Source organism: Conger conger, chromosome 4 (assembly GCF_963514075.1).
Source record: "Conger conger chromosome 4, fConCon1.1, whole genome shotgun sequence".
Classification (NCBI taxonomy): Eukaryota; Metazoa; Chordata; class Actinopteri; order Anguilliformes; family Congridae; genus Conger; species Conger conger.
The window spans coordinates 31,861,615-31,877,710 of NC_083763.1; the positions used below are offsets into that span (position 1 = coordinate 31,861,615).

Below are 16,096 nucleotides of genomic sequence, written 5' to 3' on the forward strand. Positions count from 1 at the left end.
ACCTTGATGTTGGGGTGAAGGTCCAACAGTGTCCTCTTGCTGTATCCACTGTTGATCCCCAGGGCAAGCTCCACCTCCTTGTACAGCATCACAAAGATCCGCACGCCTTGTTGCTACAGATGCAAGAATATTTTTTGCATATCTGCCAAACAAGGCCCATTCATTCAGAGATGGCCATCTGCAATAACCTCGAGTATGCAAATTAAATGATATGCTATTCAAGGACTAAATCTTTACAGACTCCTAAAAACCTGTGGTCCCTTTCTGAATTTCCTTGACAAGCACCAAACGCATTGTTATTTTCTGCCATTTATCTTTAAAGTCACTTTACAGAATTTCACAGAATTATACAGAATATGAAGCCTTGCAACATAATATAACACAAACTCTGACGTTCTAGCACTGTTCCGGTGTATGGATGGCCCCAGTGTCTGGTATCAAATCCAGAGTTGACAGTAGCCTGCAGCCACACAGGGATTTTCATTAGGCTCTGGTGTTTTCACAGAATGGAAAGGTTTCAGCAAGCCAGGATTATCACATCTGATCACGCACCCTTGCTGGCCAATTGAATACCACATATTCGCTTTTTAAGCTACCCATGAAGCATCGTATTTTCTGACTCGTGTCTCTGCGAGCCCAACGTTTGAACTGCGGCGTGATAAGCGGAGGCCGACTTCACAAGCTGTGGAGGAGAGCATGCGCTTTTCTGCACTTTCCCATGGATAGTGGGGAAAAAACGCTTCCAAAATCCCGAATTTGCCAAAGCACCGCCACCACCAGTGTTGCTATTTTCCAAATGTGAGGATTTTAGAAGGAACAAGAGCGGAGTATGGCCGCATGCAATCTCAGGCATCCCCCCTCTCCCGCCGGAAGGTCTGGGAGTCTACTGGAATTTGTCACCTGCGCCCTGATACCCGAGTGCTCAGAAATGGGGAGTGACATTAGGTCAGCAGGTAAGAGCGGTCTTCTGGCAGTGATGCATGTGATGAACTGTTCCTGAGCAAGACGCCTAACCCCCAATTGCGCCGGACGAGCTAGTTGGAGCCTTGTATGCCATCCAGTCCTTGTTGGTGAAGGAGAGGCAGTGGTGGAACTACAACAGATTTTTAAAGGCCTTAGAGGGACGCATTTTCCCGGCCACCAGAGAGGTTGTTATGGATAGGGGGCCCGGCTCAACCATCTCGCTTTGGGGCCTGACACTGCTTTGTTACGCCACTGGTGAGAGGATTCAATTGTAAAGCCCTTCGGATAGAATTTAGAAAATCTCCTGCAAATCAGCAATCTGCACCACAGGCAGAAGTGAAGTTTAAACGTTTGAATTATCCCCCTGTGAACTGAGGAAACAAAAAGTGTAATACCTCCCTCCAGTCTCTCGGAAATATATTATATATATTTTTTGCAAGGGCGGAATGTCTGCATTCTGCAGGAAATCAGCCATCTCCCAAATTGATCGAATATGATGTGGCAATTTAGCATTTATCGGAAAAAAAGGTTGTCACAAATAATGAGCTAATAAAAAATGAACCAAAGAACAGAAGACATTTCTGGATGCACCAAGAGGGGAGTTTCGTTAATAACTGCACTAATAAAGAAGCAATGCTTATTTAAAGACTATGCCATTAGTGAGGCTGTCATACCAAATGTTAGTGCACCTGCAGTATAAAGACAGTAACGATACTGCAGGTAAGGAATTTCCCTCAGCAATAATAAACAGGAAAGACAAATCTACATGGACGTAAATAAATTCAAGTTGAAATGAAACTGAATATATCAATCGTCTTCTATTGTTATTTATTCACTCATGCTTTGCCTGCACGTGTGTGTGTGCTTGCGTGTGTGTGTCTAGGTATGTGTCTGTGTGTTGGCATGAGAGATATCAGATCAGAGACCCTTGAGGAAATAAAGTAGGCAAACTCACAGCCTTGCGCTTTAAAACGCAGTCTAGCCGCCAATGGTTTCCCTCGACGACAGGCCTCTTCAAGAAGATCTCAGGGCTCAGCCTGCAACAACAACAAGAAAAAACACTCAACCAGACAAATGCCTAGGACATCACCAGGCAAGAATCTATGAAACAAACGGTTGCCTCAGAAAATCTAAAGATGCCACGAAACCCACAAAACATTCCACATGGACACTACTCCAAAGTGGTTGTAGAGGTTATAAACGCCCCGATCACAAGCCGATATTCAAATACAAACTTGGCTAAGGTGATGCTGACAACACCTCAGGTTTCTGTGTGAATAATATACAAGTTCAGAGCCGGCCATTTTGGTCAGATTACCAGTAACAGGAGTCTGCTGCTGAGAACCAACTCTGACCCCTCATTGAACGGGAGGGGTGGGGTATGACCACACAAGTATCCACTATCTCCACAAACAACTTTCACTTCCTGGCATGCGAGTAAGAGAAATGGCCTCTTCCCAATTCCCAATTGAGGCCACTTCCCAATTCTCTTGATTCAATTCCCTTTGGTCAGACAATTAGACCCGTGTGTTAAAAAGCTCACGTATTTCCACGCAACTGCAGTTTTCCACAAGGTGACATTAAAAAAAATAATAATAATTCAGTGGATTTCAGTGGAATAAGCATTGGAGTGTGTACAGATGGAGTCACGATGATTGTAGACATAGGTTTAGGTGCGTAAAACACAAGCTTACATTACATTACATTAATGGCATTTCGCAGACGCTCTTATCCAGAGCGACGTACAGTTGATTAGACTAAGCAGGAGACAATCCTCCCCTGGAACAATGCAGGGTTAAGGGCCTTGCTCAAGGGCCCAACAGCTGTGCAGGTCTCATGTACCTTACCACTACGCTACAGGCTGCCCCTACATATTTTAATGGACCTGTTTCCACAAGGTGACACAAATATCTCTTCCCCCCCAACCCCACCCCCTGACAGAAAAACACAAGCGATCATTTGTTTGCGGTAAAACTGATGAGGAATTTGAACACCACAGACAAGCAACTCGAAATGGTACTCTACCAACCTTCCTTGCTTTCTTTGGGGTGGCGACAACACCACCCTATCCTTCAAAATTAGCTAGATCGCCGTTTGGCTGCATGGCTGCATATTTCAATGTGCAATTAAACTGATGTGGCATTTATTGTGGTTTGTAATAAAATATTGTATTCATGGACTTGTAACAGCGGGATATCGTTGATAAACAGTATATGTTATATTTTCGGAGCATGATAGCTCCATCAATCACAGATGTTTTGTCATCTCAATGTTTTCGGATTTGTCATTTATCATATGCGACGAAAATCTTCATTTGTAGGCTTCCTCTTATTCCCAAGAATAGACTAAACAGATGAGCAAGCTAATTACCACCAGTCTGTGATGAAGATCTCCTCTTTGGCCTCCTCCAGAGCATCGGCTACATCCTCCATGTAGGTTTTCCCATTAACATACCTGGAACGGAAAACCAAGGCTTAGCACAGAACATGAAATAATGAATGATGGTTCATAAAATGCAAAAGGAGGGCAAGACTGTTCTCTTCTCATAACACTAAAGAGTTCTATGAAAACAGTTCTTTGTGAACTCTGCTGCTGTTTTCAGCCGCCATTAATTTAACGGAAGTAAGATCCATACAGGAATCGCAAATGATTATGGGATATAATGACTAAAAACAAGCTTTTTGGCAGTGTAATTGCAGGGCAATTAGAAAAAAAACTACAATATTCCAACAGCTTTTCTGTGGAATTGACAGCTTACAAAAAATACAGCTGACAAGCCTCAGTGAACTCTGCAGTACAGGAAGAGACTTCAGAAGCTCTTCAGAAACAAGGCCTCACGACACTGAACATTTAAAAAGGAACCCAAATCCCCTAGACAATTCAGGGGGATCCTGTGGAATCTGAGATTTATTTGCACAACTAAACAAGAAAATCAAGTCATCCTCTTGTATTTACAGAGTACAATTTATGAGGATTGCATACGTATGTTTGCCTTAGTGGCAATAAGGCAAGGGAAATAACCCAAAGTTTCAGTCGCTCTGTATCTGGGCGTGTGCGTGTTCCAGACGCATTGAAATGTTTTCAGAGCTTACGCAGCTGAACTAGGAGCTGAGCCAAGGTGAGCACAAAAGCAGGTCAGATGATGGCACAACAGGAAACAAATGGCTAAGGGAGCTAAGGGAAACAATTTTAGAATGAGAGTCCCTAAAAGAGTCCCTACATGCTGTCTATTACCACAGATTCTACAGAATTTCAGATTATACCAGACACTCAGCTTTGTATTCCTAGCATTGACAGTTCTTTCTTTCTACTGTTGAATAGTATGAGTATTTATGAAGGAGCGAAATGACTGTACCATCGGTATATGTATAAACTGCAAGGAAAGGAAAGCCCTGGTACTACCAGTGCACGGAGTTGACCTCTCTGGCTCCTACATAACCTTTATTTTACCCTGGGTTACACCACTGCATATTCTACTGCCAAGAACCTTGGAGTAGTGCTAGATGACAGAGATAGCGACGTGGCAATTATTGTGGCAATGAGCCAGGCGTGTAGGTTCCTCCTGGCCTCCTAGCCTTCCTAGCATCTACTGTGTTTCCAGAGAATGTGATTCTTTGCTTTTTGTTTGTTTAATATTGTTTAAGCTCATTAGGGTAATTTGCTCTTGTTTGTATAACTTCGTTTACAGGTCCCATATTGTGGAAAGTGACATTATGAAAGTATCAACACAATCAGTATGAAGAAAACATGAATACGATGCAGGATTTTCACCTTGCATACTCACCCATTACTATGATACACTGGCAACCTTCTGCCCAAAACCCAATAGCTTGTGTACTTGTCTTTGTTATTCTAAAAACTCCTCAGGTCTCTTCTGGGCATGGCCTTTTTTATTTCTGTGCTTTATCTGAAAAGCATGTGTCCAATACACTGAACTCATACACTCTATGATCCAACAGAAGGAAGAGGGGGACAAGAGGAGATGATTGGCTACTACAGTGGTGAGCTGGGTTTGTGAGAGATTAGCTTTAGTGGCTAACCATTAAAATAGCTAGCCAGCTTTCAGTAACAGTAGATAGCTAGCTAATAAAGCAGCAGCTAACTAAATTCAGTTTTGTATCAGCTGGCTGGCCATGACAGCTGGGTCCCACTGAACAGTTACTGCTTATATTTTCAGGAGATTCTCCTGGCATAAATCCAAAATACTCCAAAATACTCAGAAGACTTGAGATAAAATCAAAAGCAACAATGAGCTGATCTGTTCGTGAGTTTGCATTTTTATGTTACAGAATTGTACAGGCAGGCTAAAGAGCAGCCTGAAATACACTAGTGTTAGCACTAGCATTAGTGGCTAGCATCACCACTAGCTAAGTAGCTGAAGTTAGCAAACTAAATACAAACACAGGTAATGTCAGTTACTTGCAGTTTGCTAAATGGCCTGTGTGGATAGTGACTATTAAAGCTAATGTTTTACGAATCATATCAGACTGCATTTCTCAACTCATTGCTATCATGGAACAAGGTTGTCTGCAACTGAGAGAATGGGGCGTATACGTTGTTTCATGTACAAACACAGGAGCGAGGAATTCTGCCTAATCTACCTTTAAATGAGCTGAGTGGACTACCCTGACGTTGTGACTCGGCACTGATGGCGTTCACCTCGTTGGAGCAAGCCAGCCAATCAAAACAGAGGTTTATTGATATAGCCTTAAAGACACAAGTCACTAAAACAGCCTGTTCTTGATAGAGCAAAAGCTTGCCATCTGGTTGTGACAGAATATCGCCGAGCACAGATTTTTGTCACTGATAATGCGGTTAAAATACGAAACTGTTTTGGTTTTTCATTTTCATTTTCATTATGACAGGGTTTTGTTGTAGAGGATGAGAAAAACTGAATACAAAATGGACTTTGCCTTTACAGTTAAAAAAAAGAAAAACATTTTTTTCAATTTTTCTCCCAATTTGGTAGCCAATTGTACTCCATCTAATCCAATAGGTGTTAGCTGGAGGATACACCGCCCACACCCCATCCCTCGGCGGCCTGAAGGAGAGCAACAAGCCTTCTTCAAGCCGTCTCGTCTCATACTCGTGACCGTGATTCCGAGGCGCCCAGGGTGATGTTGTGCATGGCGATCCACTAACCCTGCCAAGTCCCTCCCTCTGGAGCAGTGAGCCAATTATGCTGCTCCACGAGAGCCTGCCAAACTTGGCTCGCATTGAACCCCGGTCCTCGGTGTGCAACTGCAACGAACTGCAACCGCCACTGCGGCTCTTGCCTTTACATTTTAATTGTCATATAAAGTGTCATATAAGGTTTATATGTACATGGATTGAAAACAAAATGTAATTGCCGATTTGCATTTTCATTTAAATTTTTCCGTGGATATGATACCAATCAGGTGCCGGATGTGAGCTGTTTCGTATTGATCTGTAACACCCTTTGATCTAAGGCAGGTCAAACTCCAGTCCTGGAGGGCCTTAGTGTCTGCTGGTTTTTGGGGTGTTCTGGGTTCATTCAAGTCATTGATTGGTTAAAGAATCCACATGCCTTGTTCTCAAGGCCTTAATTGGCCTTAATTGGCAGCTGATTGAGAGGAAACCACAAAAACCCGCAGACACTGCGGCCCCCTGGGGATTCAGTTTGACACCCCTGATCTAAGGTGTAAATTACCCTTTGAAAACAATAAAAGAACTGGTCCAACTAAAATGCTCATAGATATTCTAGCCAATGATGGCCCAATGGCCAAAGCAATTCAACAGTATATACAGTTGACTCAAGAATTATTAGCACCGTTAATAAAAATTTAGAAAAAAGGCTGTATATAATAAACAACATTGATAATGATGTATATTTTCAGTTCAAACATACAGGACAACTATATACTTTTATTTCAATACATTTCCTGTCATGTTTCAGTGTTTCTTTATTTAGTAATATCTGAAAACCATAGTTATAAAAGCACAATAATTTTGGCACCCCTAGCAATTATTCAAAATAAAATCAAACAAAGTGAAATTGGCAATACAATTTAACTTTAATTTTCTTAATTTCAGTCTAATGCAACTAATAATTTCCTGTTTCACAAGAGTATAAAAATGAGGTAACAAGGATGCAAAATCCCTGTCAACCATCAGCATGGGAAAAGCCGAAGAACTGAACATTTTCTTTGCCACAAGTAAGAGCTGTAGCCATGGTTACCATTTGGCTGGGATGTTATCCTCCTCTCGTGCGAAAGAGCCAAAGCGGTGGTCCCTGAGGAAGTCCTTCCCGTGTTTCTGCACAAAGTCCTCGATGGCCTGCCCCCACCAGCGCGCGTGTCGAAAATTGGAGCACTTTAGCACGAGAGCCCTGTGGCAAAAATCGTAAAATCAGTACAGGGAATTAGTGGGAATAACAATTACTAACAATGTGTATAAATGCACATCTTTCCCAACCAATCAAAATCTCTGAACTCAAAGAACAATAGTTCCCACTGCCAAGTGTCACATTTGAGGACCGCACAATTAATACAAAAGGGCATGAAATATAAAAATGTGTCGGAATGCTGCTGTGTCTGATAAATGCCCAAGAGAATCTTTTAGTTTGAGTGGATTTTTTCACTCAAGACTCAAATCTGAATTATTGGCCCTGATTCAACATGGTGGCACTGGTGTTCTTCACTGAATACATCAATGGAACCATTAACAATGGGGCTGCTGAGACGGGTGTGTGGGGGTTGGACCCAAAATGCACGACTCAGAAACAATGGTTAGATAAAGTCCCGTCAGGGCTTTATTCGGGACGAATCCCAGAAGCGTAGTCAAAACAAGCAAAGTCCATACACGTAGATCCAGCCAAATGTGTTCAATCAGCGAGGCAAAGGTACAAAAACGGTAGGCGAAGACGTGGTCAAAAAACAAACGATGGTCAACGAAACAGAAATCAATACACAATGGTCGGTAAAACAGGCTTGGATCGTAACGTGAATCAATCAGTAAATAATGCTCAAGAGTTGCTTTGATAAACAAGAGGCAGACAATTTTGCGAAGAACCGTAGTGCGACTGGGCTATAAATGCGGGTGTAGACAGGTGTACACAATTAGTTTAGAGAGCAGCAAGGAAATGAGAAACAGGTGCGATAGATGACAAGTTTAACAAGGTAATTAGTAATCGTTAGTAATGAACCTATCCTGCCCTAGCATTAGTAAATTAGTAAATGAAATGCGCGAGAAACATAAGGTAACATGAACACATAATTAGTTTGTTAGTTCTACCCAATCCTGATCTAGCGTTAGTAGTTTTAGTAAATAGACAAATGGAAACAATTAGGGTGTGAATGACAGAAAGAGAGAGAGAGAAAAGGCGGAACGCAAGGTTTGCGGAAAGACATGTAAAAGAGTATGTTTAAACAGTAACCAGTCTACGTAACAATAAACATAAATCAAAACATAACACAAAACGAAACTAAGACGATAACCACTCAACATAACAAGGTAATATAATCGTAACGAAACATAACTAGACATGACGAGAAAATAAATCGTAACAAGAAATAAACTAAACAACATGACGAACCTAGACTAACATAGTACATGATAAGACAATACATGATAAGACAATACGTGACTAAGACAAAATGAATAAACATAAAACATGGCAAGACAGACCTGAAACGTGACAGCTGCACTGTGTTTGACTTTCGTATCAGCCTAATACTCCTTTTTTATGAAACAAAATTCAATTCAGATGCATGGGAAAAGTAAGAATAAATGAACAGTGTTTCACCTGGAGAGGCTATCTACTCGGACCCCGTGCTTAGTCTCAGTGTCCTTCGAATCCATCTTGATGCTGAACTCCTTGTCCACCAAAAGGACAAAGGAAATGGCCCCACTATCTGGCTTCATGTAGGTGAGGAAGGAGTCTTTGACCACCAGCCAACTGCATAGAGAGAAACATTGTTACCAAGAGACAAACAGGACAGTGTAATAAAGAATTTGAGTATTCTTTGGGTTTCGTGGGCTGGGTGAGCTTATTGTATCTCTTTGTGGAATGCAGCCTGCGAGACACTCATTGGCCATTTTACTCGGTAGACCCGTACACCAGCTTGTTAATGCAAATATTTTAATCAGCCAATCATGTGGCAGCAACTAAATTCAGACCAGCATGCAAACATAGTCAAGAGGTCCTTTTTCAGACCAAATAGGGAAGAAATATGATTGAATTGACTTTGACTATGGAATGATTGTTGGTGCCAGACAGGGTGGTTTTGCTGATCTCTGATTTTTGACCAAAAAAACAAAAAACACCCAGTGAGCAACAGTTAATGAGAGAGGTCAGAGGAAAAGGGCCAGACTGGTCGAAGCTGACAGGAAGGTGAAAGTAATGCAAATAACCACACATTATAATAGTGGTTTGTAAAAGAGCATCTCTGAACCTACAAAGTGTCAAACCGCAAAGTGGATAGGCTACAGCAGCAGAATACCAATAAGTCTAAAAAATACATAATAAACTGCTCAGAGTGTATATTCCCACATGCATATCAGCCTGTGTGTGTGTATCTACGTGTCTGTATTTATATGTGTGAGGTGCTCTTAGATAATACTTCCTCTGTGGGATATTACACATATTACACATATTCCCACTGGATGATCCCACTGTGAGATGTTCAATAGAGATCTTACACCCCCACCACCCTCCCAACCAAACTTTCAAACTTGAGAGCACTCCAAGTAGGAAAAGAATGATACTAATGGGTAGCTTGCTCTGCATAGTTGAGAAGCTGATAAGCTCAGGTACTCACCGCTTCGACCAGCGGTAGCACATTTTACTTTGACCGCAGCAGTTCAACCCTGGGATGCGATGGCCTCCTGATCGCTTCAGCACCATGCCTTCCCTGAGGATTGTAGAACAAGAACACGGCTTAAACATGTGTCAGATGCATAGATACAAACACAAGATACAAACACCCCTAGGAAAGATGTATTTTCCTATAATTTCTGATAAGGTTAGAGAACACATGTGGAGGGATATTTCCTCCATGCAGGACTTTTCAAAATTGATTGATATCCTTGGGGTAACCCCATCTTCAGTTCAGACCACAGGCTTTTCATGGGATTTAAGTCTGGAGACTGAGATGGCCATAATATACACTTGCGCCTTCTTCCTGCCAAGTTTGCAACCATTGCATATGTTCTACTTATTATCATTGCACTTATGTTGCTAAGTGGTATGTTTAACCGTTTATGTATTCTTTTATACCCATTACCTGACTTGTGATGGTCCATTACCATTTGTGTCTTCTGAAAGAATAGTCCATGCTGACGGAAGGGTTTTTTTTTATCTTTTTACATTTTTAATACTCTGGTGAAACAGGAAATGATGGAATGACACAATATAGTTCCTCTAGAAAGAGACTAACTGAATTAAAGTAAAATGGTATTGCCAACTTCAGTTTTTTAAATTTTATTTACAATAATCATTTTCACACCTGTGGTTTTCAGAAAAATTTAGATTAATAAATAAGAAACATATGAAGAAATAAAACTATGAAGTTTTCCCATATGTTTGAACATAAAATATAGCTCAATATTCATGCTGTTTATGATATGCAGCATTTGTTCTCAATTTATATTCAGCGTGCCAATAATTCTGGAGCCAGCTGTATGTTATGTCATGTTATCAAAATGTAAGCTGTGTAAGACTCTTTGGATAATAGCGACTGCTAAATGCATAAATGTAAAGGGCATGGTTTGCGGGAAGGAAGCATGGCTGTTAAAACGTCTGCTCTTTTCCACAGTAGGTGTCTGAGACCGGGGAGCCACTGTACGGGAGGCAGAGTTGTGTGCGCTAAAGACTGGAAAAACTACAGAGCTGAAAAGCTACAGTTTGGTATGGTTTATTTTGCATTTACTATTTTAGTCTCTAATATTGACACCGATCCTGTGAGGGTGAAGGGGTAAGACTTTTTGTTCACTTTTAGTTTGCTCTCTCTCCCTTCTCCACTCCTGTGTGTGTAAATAAAACGCAGATGCAATCTGGACTTTCGATATCTCCCTGTGTCCAGCTTGTCTATCCTCTCAGGGGTGTGTCACAGCATGTGACAGTAAGATAATGACAGCCCTGGAATTATTCTCACCTGACTCATTGAAGGGTTAACGAGTAAATCACCTGGGTCTGTGCCTTAGTAATTGTATTCTTAAAAAGTAACAAATAATAATCCAAAAGGGTTCCCAAAATTTTGCACAGGGCCTGTTTCCTTTTTTATAATTTATAAACAGTAAAAAATAAAAATAAAAATCTTGCTTTAAAATTTGCAGAAAGGTCTCATGTTAAGGTTTGCTTTCAATCACATACAGATTAATTGCAACAGACATTCAAGCCAGGGGTGCCCACATTTTTGCACCCCACTGTATAATACATACATAGCATATAATACACAGATATGAAAAGTTACTAATAGCACATGTGTACATGTGAGTGGGGGTGACTGTACCCTATGAAAAAGCCAACAATCAAATATTAAAGAGAAACCCTGGGACTTGTGATGTATTATTCAGACCAGAGGAAGAGCCAACCTGACCCCAAGCCCCAGAGGAGCATTTAAGTACAGCCATAGAGACACACATCGAGCCCTCATAGCAAGAAGGAATGCTGTGAGACCATAATGGCACAATGCCCAGCATGCAACAGCAAGAGAGGGCTAGGGACTGGTATTACGATTCATTACTGGGTTCAACCAAGTCACAAAAGATTTGGTGTCTATTTTAAATCAAACGGGATTGTGTTTTCAACCCATGTGTTTAATTGCCCAATTGCCCAATCTTTACACTCCAGCTAGACCACTCTGGTCTGCCAGCTCTGGTCGCCTTATGGTTCCCACATTACGTGCACCAGGTGGTCGAGCTGCACGTTCATGCCTGTTTTCCGTTCTGGTTCTGGTAAAAGCAATTCAGATTCATAGACTGCTTTCCTAAAAGTTCTGTAAAAAAATTGGCTAAACGTTTGAAGCCTTTTAGCCTCATCGTAACCGAGATATACAAAAAATATTTCAAAACGATACTTTAAAAATCTGATGTACAGATGGTACAAAAAGTACAGTAAAGTTTCTTACAAGCCTTTTGGTCCCAAATCATGAATGAAGGACAACTGACTGACATCGATGAACTCCATCTGAAAGAAAGTAAAGATTATTTTAAGATTATGAAGAATTAGGCGGCAGTAGGAGACCCCAAAATGTCACAAAGGATGAGATATCCTCTATTCTCTGAGATTCTCCACCTCAGAGCCATGTCCATGCCAAACACAAGACCAAGGGTGGATCCCAACTTAATCCGTGCTACCAGAGTTAAACGTTGCAGTAATATGGGTTCAACTTGCCAGAGGGAAACTGCCTGGTGGGTGAGCCAATATACTAACTGAGTGAACAGAAACAATATCGATGAAGTTGAAAAAGAATATGCCATTATAAAGAGAGTGGAGTAATGAAGGCTGCTGGATTCAAGATTTATTTTCTAATTAATAGCAACAAATGCATTAGTTTCTGTTCCAATATATATTCAAATTTCATGTCTCTAAATAATGGCATATATCTCCGTAATACTTCAAACTGCAATTTCTTGTGTTCCAGTTATCTTTGATATTAAGAGGACCTTGCTCTTTCTGTTTTACTACACAAATTACAGAAGAGTCATTAGCAGCTCTAAGAGCATTCTCGTTATCCCAGTGACATACTCTCATTAACAGCGTGTGCCATTTAACCCTGCCAGACACAGCATCAATTTCCACTGGATAATGAGCGCACACTGTATAAATGCTGCATGCAGAGTACTGCACTGCTCAAAGAATTTACAAGCCAGAACCTCTCAGAAACAGCCTGCGAACAGAACAATCAACAGATCCTCCAGTAGTTTCTAATACCATTAATCCTGTTACTTTGGACTGGTACTGTATATGACAATTTCAAAGTAGCACTGCTCTATATCCATACATTTTGACTGAGTGAAGTTGAGACTTACTGTGGCATGATAGTTTCTGTATATGGACATTCTTAAAAGCTTATTCAAGTAGTCTTCCAGTTGTTTCTGGAAAAACAAAAGTGCAAAGGAGAGACATTGAGCAAGGGGAAAGATAGATCCAGTTGGCCAGCAAAAGAGAGTATGCCCAAAAAAATGTCATAATTTCTCCAGGCTCACTCCTCGTGGAGGAACGTTTAGCATTTTCCATAATAAAATCGTTAACACCGCTTCTGCAATGGGATGTTAAAAGTTCAAATGAACTAGGTAGTCTGGTTAGTTTGTTGAGCTAGTTACAGTCTACTTATAGTCTACCTTTCATGGTTATGGATCATAATGTAGTTGGTGTGGAATGCATGTGCATGGAGTGCATGTAAATGGTTCATTATTTGGAATGAAGAAATATTCTGCATGTAAACATGGCTACTGACCTTTCGGCTGGACACCTGCTCCTCTCTGACCAGATCGTCTCCTCCACCCCTGGGCAGGTTGGGCATCTGCCGTGCCTCGTTTCTCCTGATCGTCTGCCTGCGCACCGAGTGGCTGAGGGGCACAAAGGGAACAGTCACAGCCAGAACAGTCATAGCAATGACGGTAGACACAGCACAGCCAGTCGTGTACGGTAAGAAATACAGTCACAGCCAGAACAGTCATAGCAACAACGGTAGAGACAGCACAGCCAGTCGTATACTGTAAGAAATACAGTCACAGCCAGAACAGTCACAGCAACTACGGTAGACACAGCACAGCCCTGAAGCCCAGTCTACATCAAACAGCTGACATGAGACGAGGCAGGGCGGTTTTAGTTTTTTGAAAAAGTCTTAGCAATGTGTACTGTCCAGTTTTAGAATGTCTACTCTCATCTAAATTCCCAAAACTGCCCATGTCAAGTCTTGGTCAAATCCAATACAGCTGGCAAGAGGGATTTAAGCAGCCTATGTATGTAGGCGCAGGGATATGTGGTGTGAGTGCATGGGGAGCAGGGGGTGTATTTGAGTGAATTCAAAATGGGCAGGAGGGGGCAGAGAGCATTGAAGGCGAGGATGTGTCATGTAAACCCTGCTGTAAAATCCAGCTATGCCAGCTTGACCAAGGTGGTCAAGGTGGGTATGAGCTGGTCAACCAGCATGGCCAAACTGTCATAAAGCTGGTCTAGCTGGGCATGAGCTGGTCAACCAGCTATTACTGGTAGCTAACAGCAGTTTCAAAACATAGCTAGACCTGCTCAAACCATGTCAAGCTGGGAGCTGGTCGAAACTGATCAGCCAGCTAAACCATGTTGAGCTGGGAGCTGGTCTGAACTGGTCAACTAGCTACCAGCTGCTTCAAAACCTAGCTTGTGCTATTTTTCCAGTAGGGTATGGGTTCTGTATGAAGGGTAGGGGCATATTTGAGTGTGTGTAAGAGGCTGTTGTAGGCCATATGCTAACCTTCTGGAGGGCAGGGGGATTCTCAGAAAGGTCTTGTATCGAAGTAGCTCTCTGTGCAGCTCCATGAAGTGCTTCTCCTTCCTCTTCACAATCCAGGTGAAGTTCCCGTGCTTCATCTCTATCTTAAACATAGCGGGAAGCGCCTGAAGAGGACAACATGAGAACACTGCTAAACTCCACTGAGACCACCTGCATCTGCTGATGTTCAGACGGCCAAGCAACAGAAATGGCTGCAGAAGACCAAACATTGCAGTATTAACTGTTACGGAATCCTTGTGGCTATCTGGTTCACACAACAAAGCACCATCCTGTATTTAACAGGTTAACAGCATTCACACATGACATGGTTTACTAATGAGAGAAGGTTGCTAAACTAGTAGCTTAATAATCTAGACAATGTGAATCATTACAGCTCATTTCTGGCCATATCATAACGTGCACGTGCACTTAAGACTTGATAACTATGAAATGGATGTGTGATAATGACACAGTGTACTGCAGAGCGAGTAACAATATAGATCCAGTACATTGCCAGATAAGGCTTAACTCCCACAACAGTGTAGCGCAATTGGAGAATAGCCCTACAGGAAAGGGAAGTTCGAACAATGTTTGGTCAAACGAGCTATAAAGGCAACGCAAACATTAGCAAGCACTTCTTGGGCTACTTTTGCTGGAGTATTGTTATTCCAACCACTGTTCAGTAACTAATGTTTTCCAGTCCTTTATCAATGCCTTCATCTTTCAATATTTCCTATGTATACATTATTTAGGATTGTATCAAGTATCAACTACTTTACGAAGATACTGGATTATAATTCCAAAAAAACATCTGCAATATCTTGCGGTAAGTCATTAGAGCAGATGCTGCCAGCTGACTCAATGTTCTTTTGTCTTGCATAGCAACAGTCGCTAAGTAGGACAGGACTTGTGGATATTTAGCTAATGGTCAATTGGCAATTCAAATAGGATTAAATAGGCATAGGACAATACTGCAGTATATTGAAGAATACAAGTATGGCAAAACAAGCAATTGGCACCAGAAAAACAGTGTGTGTATTTGTGTGGGTGTGGATGTCCATGTATGCAAGTATATCAGTATAAGAGGTGCATGTCCCCGGGCTAGTTACAGTATTATATGGCTAGGTGTTCAAGCCTGAAAAGCATTACAAAACAGACATATAACATTGAATCAATCTTCAAGAAGCAATTGAGTCCAAATCCAGAGGCAAAATGCTCATACAGTGACACATTCGGATGCATATTAAAATCATAAAAAAGATATGGAAGCTGCCATGGGTCCACACTCACCGAGCACTTTATTAGGTATTTAATAGACTTATTTTTTAGACTTCTACTGCTGTAGCCAATCCACTTAGTTATAATGCGTTGTGTGTTCAGAGATGCTCTTCAGCATACCACTGTTGTAATGTGTGGTTAGTTGCGTTACTGTCACCTTCCTGTCAGCTTTGACCAGTCTGCCCATTCTCCTCTGACCTCTCTCATTAACAAGGTGTTTCTGTCTGCAGAACTGCTGCTCACTGGATTTTTTTGTAAGTTCTTTTGCATCATTCTTTGCAAACTCTAGAGACAAGTGTGTGTGAAAATCCCAGGAGATAAGCAGTTTCTGAGATACTCAAACCACCCTGTCTGCCACCAACAATCATTCCATGGTCAGTCACTTTTTAGATCACATTGTTTCCCCATTCTGATGG

The 16,096-nt window shown here is 41.5% G+C and overlaps 1 protein-coding gene across 3 annotated transcripts in view; it reads right to left on the bottom strand.

The window, feature by feature from the left end:
• LOC133126252 (phospholipase D1-like) overlaps positions 1-16,096 on the bottom strand; it is a 68,098-nt gene that overhangs the window by 27,296 nt on the left and 24,706 nt on the right. For all 3 annotated transcript variants that reach the window (XM_061238266.1, XM_061238268.1, XM_061238269.1), the window contains exons 4-13: positions 14,385-14,527; positions 13,386-13,497; positions 12,958-13,023; positions 12,054-12,112; positions 9,744-9,836; positions 8,729-8,881; positions 7,163-7,312; positions 3,334-3,417; positions 1,919-2,000; positions 3-113 (exon numbers count right to left, since the gene is read on the bottom strand). In XM_061238266.1, the coding sequence (XP_061094250.1) occupies positions 3-113; positions 1,919-2,000; positions 3,334-3,417; positions 7,163-7,312; positions 8,729-8,881; positions 9,744-9,836; positions 12,054-12,112; positions 12,958-13,023; positions 13,386-13,497; positions 14,385-14,527 (1,053 nt within the window). The remainder of the gene's footprint in view (positions 1-2; positions 114-1,918; positions 2,001-3,333; positions 3,418-7,162; positions 7,313-8,728; positions 8,882-9,743; positions 9,837-12,053; positions 12,113-12,957; positions 13,024-13,385; positions 13,498-14,384; positions 14,528-16,096) is intronic.